The sequence below is a fragment of the Protomyctophum parallelum genome (genome assembly GCF_964188405.1).
Source record: "Protomyctophum parallelum genome assembly, chromosome: 7".
Lineage (NCBI taxonomy): Eukaryota > Metazoa > Chordata > Actinopteri > Myctophiformes > Myctophidae > Protomyctophum > Protomyctophum parallelum.
The window spans coordinates 40,909,717-40,919,432 of record NC_139705.1 but is presented as its reverse complement, the minus strand read 5'-3'; the positions used below and the strand labels follow the sequence as shown (position 1 = coordinate 40,919,432).

Below are 9,716 nucleotides of genomic sequence, written 5' to 3'. Positions count from 1 at the left end.
AATATCAAAAATATCAAAACAATAGAAGTTCCGTCCTGTTTAGTGCACGGACGTCTGAAACTGCTTGTTTCTGCGGCGTCTGCTGGTCAGAACATTGCAGATCTGTGTTGTTTTATTACTTTGACCTCCGCAGTGTTTTGGGACAGAAGATTAACCATCTGCGTTTACAGGTTAACTCCTCGGATGATGGAGTTTTGGACGGACACGGACATCATCATGACTTGACTTGTATGAACTCAACTCAGTGTTTTCATAAGAATAAACACGTGAGTGTAGCAAATAGCAATAATTTGCACACGTGTTTCCCAAACGTAGGGCAGCGACCCATTTTGGGCCGTGGACCCGCTTTTATGGGTCGCGATAATAAAAATCACACCCGTTTGAAGTGAGGGGCGCTAATAGGCCTATATTAAAGTATACCTCATTTGAATAGGTGATGTAAAACAAACGGTGTAAAAACAAACATTAGGCCTAAATGTTATTTGGCATTTAATGTTTGTGTTAGGGACAAGATGACAACATTTTCCCTTCATTGTCAATGCCGTTTTGAACATTGAACTAAAAACAAACATTAATTTATTTCAATGGCGTTTAAAACAAACATTGAACTAAACACAAACATTAAACCATAGGAGGGGCTAGTGCCCGTCAAAAATAATATATAATATAGGCTATATAGTATAGGCCTATAGTAGCCTATAGCCTATTATAGAAAAACATAATAGTATATTGTCAGGGTGCGTTCAGTGGACCCAAAAGCAGTACGGCCAAAAGGCAGGATTCACAGTTCAGGATGTTTATTAAACAATAACTTAAACTTCCCATAAAATGGGGCAGGCAAAATAAGGACACAGTAGACACTATGACATGAAATGACATCTGACAAGGAACTGAACCAACTGGGGTATATAAATAGACAAAGACTAACTAGACACAGGTGAACTCAAAACACAGGATAAGCTAACAGGACAAAGAGGACACAGGTGAAAACACTGACACATCACAAGGTAGGTGAGACAAGGTAGGGAACAGAAACTAGGCAGACAGGAAACACTAGGGACCATACTACAAAATAAGATACACAAAGGGTAACAGAAAACCAAACAGAACAGGAAGACATGGCAAAATACTGAACATAAAACAACCACATAACCATTAAGGTCAAGACACATATTAGTCCAGTGGTTTGGACCTAAGTCAATTCTCAAATTAAAATGCAGAGGAGCGAGGTGTGACAGATATATAGTACTATAGCCAATTATATGTTTTATTATCGCGATTATATAAATATGTAATTTCATATTTTATTATAGCCTAGGCCTACTATATGAAATAACATATTTATATAATATAATATAATATACTTTACAATAGATTGAATAGAAGAGTGTTCATTTGATTTAACCCATCAAGGCCCTTATGCATGCATTGGTTCCATTTGTAGGCTACACTCTCCGAGATACAAATGGATGCATTAACTAGCAACCATTGTGTTGCTTGCTATGGGAACAGTTTGGGTCCAAGTTCATTTCTTTTCAGCTACATAGTAAAATCCAGTGTTCATTTATTCATTTGTAGCCTTCCAAGGGAAGCACTCCAACTTTATATAAAATAGCAAAACCAAAACCACAAGGTAGCAATATTCTGTTACACATGAAAAGCCTGCATTTGCATTTGAGTAAAAGTATTATTATTGGAATACTCACTTAACAATAACAATCAGGCCAGGACATTGATGATCAATTGCAACACTGAAATGTGCATCTTGTGTTCAATGTAGGCTACTTTTAAATGTATATTGCAATGATTTGAGAGCTTACAAATCATGCTTCCGTGTCCAATCTTTAGATTTAATACTTTCAAACCATCCTATAGAATGTGGTTCAAATATGCTGTCAGACTTAGGAGACCATTAGGATTTGTGTACCATTTCACCTCTAGTGGTTTAAATTGGGATGATCTATTCTATATTCATAAACCATCTTTGGTTAAACTGTACCAGAGTTTCCAACCTCCCTCCAGACAGTGTGGAGATCAACGTCTGTTACCCGATTATGAGGACTGGTTTTGGGCGTTGGGGACTACAGTACCATGACCTGCCTGGAGGTCATGTCGGTTCACGAAAGAATATATACATCACCTCATGAACAACTGAATTTATGTGATTGGTTAGCAGATTTACATATGACGTAAATGTTCCCTTGTGTGGGGACAGAATTTACGTCATATTTGAGGCACATATTGGTTAGCCGATTTGCTCATCTACATATGACGTAAATTTTCCCTTCTTTGTCAATGGCATTTAATGTTTGTATTGCCACAAATTTACATCATATTTGGTGGACATTTGACCTAATTTCTCCTTTCATTGTCAATGGCAAATATTGTGACATGTGTCTGACATGAGTCTCAGACTAAACTACTGATCGGAAATGTATTACGCCTGAAACCCAGATGCTATTAAATACCATTATCTTTGGACACGTCACAATTAAAACACAGTGGTGAGAATGAGCCTAACCTTTTTTCAACCATAATAATAAAGCATAGTTAAAACAGTGACTGTACAGTATAGGCCTATGTCCATATCTGGGAATAATTTTCACTGACATCAGGGATCTCCATATGGTATGTGATGTCAGATATAACAGAAATGTGATCATTTGAGTGACAGAAATTTCCACAGACTGCAGGGATCTCAATACATATTGGCATAATGTGGGCATACAATGCATAATAAACATACTTTGATTTCGTGATGTCATCTCTGACGCCACGGTTGTGATGTCAGAGTGATGCTCCGTTCCTTCGCAACAGCTAATAGCTTCACTAAGGGGGAGTGTTACGAAGGAACGGAGCGTCGCTCTGACATCACAACCGTGGCGTCAGAGATGACATCACGACATTATAAATATAGGCAGCCTAGCGGGTTAGAGTTCGAATTAAACATTAAAAACGACAGTTGGGACTTCGACTATTGACTTATAGCTCGCCTCAAGATATCCCATTTCTATCCCTTACTACTGAGCTAAGGTGGGATCTCTCGGCAGTAATTCTCAGACCAGATCAGGCCCTTGACTTAGGGCCTCGGTTACACATACAGTAGAATAGATGGCAGCATCCAGTGCTTCAGGAAATGAAGCAAGTGGATCCATAACAAGCAACATAAGTATTAAACCTGAATGTATGGACGAAAGCCCCCCATCTACTTTGACAGTAGTAAAAAGAGACCCTGTCGTAAAGCTGAAGTCACCGGTGAGCGGCTCTCAGCCGCTGCAGTGGGCTGCAGACCACAGGTTGGCAGCATCAACAGCTACTGCTGTATCGCTCATGGAGCTGGTGTGTGATTTCCACAGCAATAAACAGGACATGGTTCTGCATAGAACCTCCATCACCGTGCCTACAGAGACTCTCAAATTGAAAGTCGGATCAGACAGTGAGCTTGAAACAGCCAGAAAGCACTTTAGCTCGGACCCAGACCCAGCAACGAGTCAGCGTTTCAAGGCTGAAAGAGTCATCAACGCCTCTAAATGGAACCGCAGAGGCATCAAATACACAAGTTGGTCTCCCCAGGGCTGTGACGCCAATGGTCGCTGCCTCATTGCTTGTCTGACTTTGGACCAAAGACTGACAATCCACTGCAGTCACAAACGCTTTCAGTGGCTCCATCTCGTTGACCTCACCAGCCTCTACAGCAAGAGGCTCGAGGCGTACGGCTACTCACACACAAAGAACGAACCAGCCAAGTTGAACCTCCTCAACCTACAGGAGCTGCAGCGTCGTTTCCAAATGCAGACCCCCGTAAGTATGGAGTGGTCCCATACCTACAGGATGAAGAAGGTGCTTGACGAAAACACCTGTAAAGAGGTCGAGATGGTTATGCTTGCAGTCCTGATGGAGAATGGCGACATTGTCCTGTGGCGGTTCATTGTTCCATTTGTCCGGGGGGGTGAAGTCGAAATCCAAGCCATAATTGAATCCGGTGTCGCCAAGCCTACTGGCTTGGCATGGTGGGAGTCGGAGAATGAAGACTGCAGGATGACCGCGCTCGTAGTGGGCAGTCAAGTTGGGACTTTAAAGGTGATGCCAGTGCAGGCCTGCAATGATACCTTGAAGAAATACTTCACTCTTCGCCAGCCTGTGATCCTGTGTAAAGAAGAGGACCAGATTCCTGTGGAACACATCAAGTGTGTCTCCATCTACCACCCAATGGAAAAGAGGAACTGCAATCTTGTGCTTGCGACACGAGGCTGCTATGTCTTCTGGTGCTTGTTGATGATTTCTCCCGCTGGACTTAAAGTCCAAAAATCCCATGTTTCCGGCCTGCATAGTCTCCCAATAGTCTCTTTTTCAGTCACTGAGCATTCTGCAGCTGCCTATACTTGCTCCTTAGATGGCACAGTAAGGAAGCTGACCCCCACTTTCACAGAATCAACTCTGATCTTCAAGAGAGACTACTTAGTGACACCAGACTGGTTGCCAGGCAGGGCACTAAACCTGTTGCCAGGCAGGAGGCTGCAAAGTATCTCGGTGAGTCAAAATGGTGCTTACATGGCTGTTGCCAGCACTGATGGCTTAGTTGATGGCCATCACGTTATTGACAGGAGCTATCAGGTAAACCTCTTTGCATTACAAACACCTGGGGAGGCTGCAAAACAGATATTGAACTCAACCAAACAGAACCTGCACAGGTATGCAGACCTCCTCGAACTGGTGCGCTGGCAAATCCTGCAGGACAAGGCCATCCCTCAGCCCTGGCTGGATGAAGTTGACAGTAAAATCCAAGCTGCAGACCAGCCATACTTTTGGCGCTTCAAGCTCTTCCTCGTCCGAGTGTACTTCCAGGCTCTGAAGAGGGCGCCCGTGGACCATCGGTGGAAGCCTACACATGAAGGCACTAGTAAGGTCTTCATACAGGAAGAGGAGGATGCCGCTACATGTACACAGGATGTGAAGTTTGGCGGTGTGAAGGAGGAGGAGGAGGAGGAGGGGGAACCAGGAGCAAGGTCACAAGTGAAGCAGGAGAGACCAGTGAAAGACGAGAACTTAGACCAGCAGATAGACATGGCACAGGCCTGGATCCAGAGTGCTGAGCAATATCTGGTGAAACAGCATGTCAAGAAGGTCCTTGCCGAAGTCTGTCTGAACATCTGCACTCATGTAACGAACAGCATACCCACATGTGGGTTGTTGGACTACCTGTCTAAACACTCTGAAGACAGGAATGCAGAGATCCTGATTGGTCACATCCGCCAGAAGGTGAGCAATCAGACATTCACAGAGAATTGCAGCCTGTGTGGAGTGAAGCTGCCTTTCACAGACCACAAAGAAGCCATGTGTGACAACGGCCACATATGGCTCAGGTGTGGGTTGTCATATCAAGCTTGCCAAACGCTGACGTTCAGGCATTGCCTGCTTCTAGATAGCATCGGCAGCATGCCTGCACCTGAGGAACCAGAGTGGATCAGGAACCTGCTGCAGTGGAGTTGTGCTTTTTGTGACTCTCCCATGATCTGATCTTAAGAGGAGCTGCAAGTGACACGTCGTCAGTGATCAGAGACATCAAATACATTCTTGAACAGTGCTAACCGCTCCAACACTTGACTATGTGTGTTTTGCTTGGGTGCATGTCTATTATAATATTTATTTATAGTGGACAAACCTTATGTTACCGTTGATTTGAATGGTAAAATGCTGAAACTCACTATTCCGCCCCTGTATGTCAATACTCAATACATCATCAGACATAATCATCATATGTCATCATCAAATACTTAATAGTGGGTGCAGCAGCACTGAGCACTTACTGCAAAGGCACCGCTCACTTCAGTCACACTGGGATTAAGTTTGTGTTGTGTTAAGTTTGTTCTTGGCTGTAACAGCATGTTGATCCAAGACCACGTCACTCAGTGTTTTTATTATTAATTAAAACGTATTAATAATAATGAAAAGTATTAGTTGAGTGTTTTCATTATGATTAATATTGGATTAATATGTTCATACTCTTTAGGCAAAATTCACATGAAATAAAATAGTATTTACAGAAATGGGCCTAAATATCAATAATCTAAATGTATAGAATATCAAACAGATGTTGCTAAAACTAGAACCAAAGGTAGATTATTGTGTTATTAATATAGTTTACATAATTTTATTTGTCTTTATATAGGACCTTTAGATGCTCTTTATTAGCAATTGAAACTGCCAATCATAGAACTTTGGTGTTGGTCTTTAGTTTGAAGTAGGAGTGTGGTAATATTGTGTGATAGTTTGATTCATGTCATGTACTGTAGGTGCACCATGGTTGCCTGGGTGGGACTATGGCTGTCAATATGAACTCTGTGAGGAGTTGCTGAATGAACGAAACAAGTCAGTCCAGATGTTTGCTCCTCCTACGGTTGAATTACCTAACGATGAGAAATGGAATCAAGTATTGTATCATGTCAAGGACAAAAAGGGTTAATTCACTATTGCTCTCAATCTTATCTACCATATGCAGAACTATTGGAACTGTGAGTGACCATAATTAAACTAAAGTCAACTTTCAAAGAATATGTCAGTAGCCTGATATGTGGCAATAAAAGTATCACATTTTCTTGTATTAATCATTATATTTCATTCTGCAGTGCAAAGATGCATTGTATTGTGAAAGGGTGAATTTCAACACTGAAGCAGAAGGAGCTTGCATGTAAACAGCTGTTTACTTTGCAAAGTATTCAATTATAGGACTATAATCGTACACCACCAAATAATAAGGTATCATATTGCAATGTAGTTCCTGAACATTCTGTCTTTACTTAGTTTTAATAGCTGCAAGAGTATATTTCATGAAATAGAGCTAGTGAGAAGTGATGAGGTACTGGAGACACTAATGGAGATCACTAGAATGTGTGATCTTGACCTGTCTTGTGTTTCATTTGTTCTTTAGGAAAAGGGAATATCAATTATTGATGACCAATATAAGTTGGCTCAGGAGGAGGTAGAGTGGCCGATTGGTAACAGGTTCCCATGAAGTTCCGATTCCGGGCTCCCCCAGACGCCAGAGCTAGTGTCAAGTGTCTTTACTATGGGTGACTGTATAATGCATCATTGTAAAGCTCATTGGGAAGCACTTCATAAATGCACCATTTACAGCCTAATTAATTGAATCACGATGCAACGTGTTCGAAAAGATTTTCATGAACAGACAAGGAAATAAACAATGTATTGGTTCACCCCCTGACCCAAGTGTCATGAGGGGGTTTGAGAAAACACAGCACAACAGGTATTCAGACAAGATCTGATCTATACAGCTGTTGTGGGCACAACAAGCAGCAAATAACTTTGTAAATACCTACACACACCTTCATGGTAAGGCGTTGGCTCAGACAACTGCAACTGGGGAGGATATTGATCTACAATGGATGCTTACATGGTCAAAGGTGCATGCCTCAACAAGAACACTTCCCTATACACATCAATTGTTCTAATGGATATACAAACACAAAAAACTAGAGTTCTCTTAAATTATACTTATTTCAGAATTATTTTTAGAATTTCAAAGTATACAATTGAATGCCACAGACGAAAAACAGTCTAAGTCCACAGTATTGATCCATAATGTATGATTGATAAGGGTTCAGGACGAGGAGGGGTCAGAATGAAATTTGGACTTGGACTGTTTTTCGTCTGTGGTACTCAATTATTGAGTAGTACTCTGTAGTTGGATGTTTGATTGCAAAAGGTCATTTTGATTTATTTGAATAAAAAGCATGTTCATGTATGCTACGTTCCAGCAGCATAATTCATATTTTAGGATATTCTTTTCTTTTTCCAATTTTCATCTTTCCACTTTCATGTCCTCCTGATTACATCACTAGTAGTGAATAGTCAAGCTATTAACTCCATATAGCTCCCCTCCCCTATGCTTCAGCCCCTATAAGAGAAGTGCATTATTCCAAATTCTTATAATCTTTGAAGACTTCTGGAGTCATATCCAATTGTTTATTCAGGAGTAGTTAAGAGGGATCTTTATCTGTGTTGTTTCAATTATTTCAATACATCCCAAATAAGTATTTTGGATCTTGACTGTTAAACATGAGTGGACTGCTGATGGACTTTTCAAAGACAAGGATAGGTTTCCCTCCGCTGGCCGCATTTGGTATTGTATTCCTGAACTAACTCATTAGTATACTACTGCTGTGTGTCACTGTGGGCAACAACTATAGTGAAGTCCCAGCTTTCCTCCCTGGAAATAAAAACGTCAGGGTTTCCGAGGCTACAGCACATGAAGTAAAGTACCCGTAAGTGGAGGATTCTGATATAACGGTTCCATAAATATTAGGTGCTGCAGCTAATGGAAGCCACCACCTGATAACCACTCTATTCTCCCTTATTTGAGAATGGATAAGGTATTGTCTGGATTAAACAAATATAACTTCAGCCATCTTGGACAGCTATTACAACACAGATCTTTTAAACATCTTGAGAGCGGCTTAAACAAAATTTGCATAAAAAAAGAACTGACCCAGTATGCAGTATCGATTGATATATGAAGGATTTAACTACTTTTGATGAATAAACGTCCAAATTGCTGTTGAGAAAAACTCAAGTCACATCACATATGTGCACATTATGTGCATGCAGCACGCTGGTATGCATGGTAACCATGGTCAGAACACCTTCAACATCATCATTCTGGAAGTATTGCAAACTGTTTTATTTTGTAAATGAAACAACAACAATGGAACAACAATGAGGTAAAGAACCAGCGTTTTGTTCACATACTGTAGTGTAGACACCACAGAAGAGATGCAGCCCCAACTACAAATCACCACGCATCAAGACTTGACAGCTAATAGACAAGACTGTCAAACCACAGTTCGACAAAATTTGTTCCCAGAAACGCAAAGAGCTTTACTTTTGGTCTTCAGGGGAGAAAATGGTAAGCTTTCAGGAATTGTGTTTTCTTGTCGACGCTTTCTTCTACGGTCACAGTGCTGTTGTCGTCACAGGCCATCACGGCGACCCTGAAACAGATAGGACCCCAGCAGCAGGGGAAGGTTTAAAACAGTGCTTTTGTTTGTTCGTAATCATCATCTATTTAAGCTATTTGGAGCACTGATGCATATAGCCAGTGTATAACATAACGATATTCGTACAGGTACAGTAGCAAAAGGCATGGCTGAATGTGAAACACACTATATTCGTTTATGCATTATTTGAACAGAGGAAGAACGTTTTCAGAAAAGCACACTATTTACAAATAACTTCTAAAATTAATATTCTTGCACTCAAACTGAATTACATAACCTGACTTTCCAGGGCTTTATATCTGCCAGTAATATTTGGAATTCTCAGATCATTCGGCCTCAAATTACATGTTGATCTATTTTCACTATTCTTGAAAGTTTTCAAAATGTTTTGAAAGATTTCTCCTATGACGGCATGCCCAAAGACAGGGGTAAATTATTAACAGATTATTTTAATAGATTATCGATTATTTTTTCATATAATTGATTGATCAATTGATTATTTCTGCTGTACTTTAACGGCCACCTGTCTGTTGTTGTTGACAAAGTGTTGTGTGTATTATACCGTGCATGAGGGACGGAACTTGGGATGGTAAATTTGTCGTTCAGTTTCTCGTTGTTCCATGTGTACACTTTTAAAGTCCCGTCCCGACCGGCAGCCACCACATGAAAGCCATTCTGTAAACACAATTGCATGAAAATAAT

The 9,716-nt window shown here is 40.8% G+C and overlaps 1 protein-coding gene across 1 annotated transcript; it reads left to right on the top strand.

The window, feature by feature from the left end:
• Positions 1 to 3,111: 3,111 nt before the first annotated feature.
• LOC310862097 (general transcription factor 3C polypeptide 4-like) lies at positions 3,112 to 5,517 on the top strand (the record flags this gene model as incomplete). The annotated part of the gene is made up of 1 exon (XM_083769834.1): positions 3,112 to 5,517. The coding sequence occupies one exon, from the start codon at positions 3,112 to 3,114 to the stop codon at positions 5,515 to 5,517; it is 2,406 nt and encodes an 801-aa protein (XP_083625960.1).
• Positions 5,518 to 9,716: the final 4,199 nt, after the last annotated feature.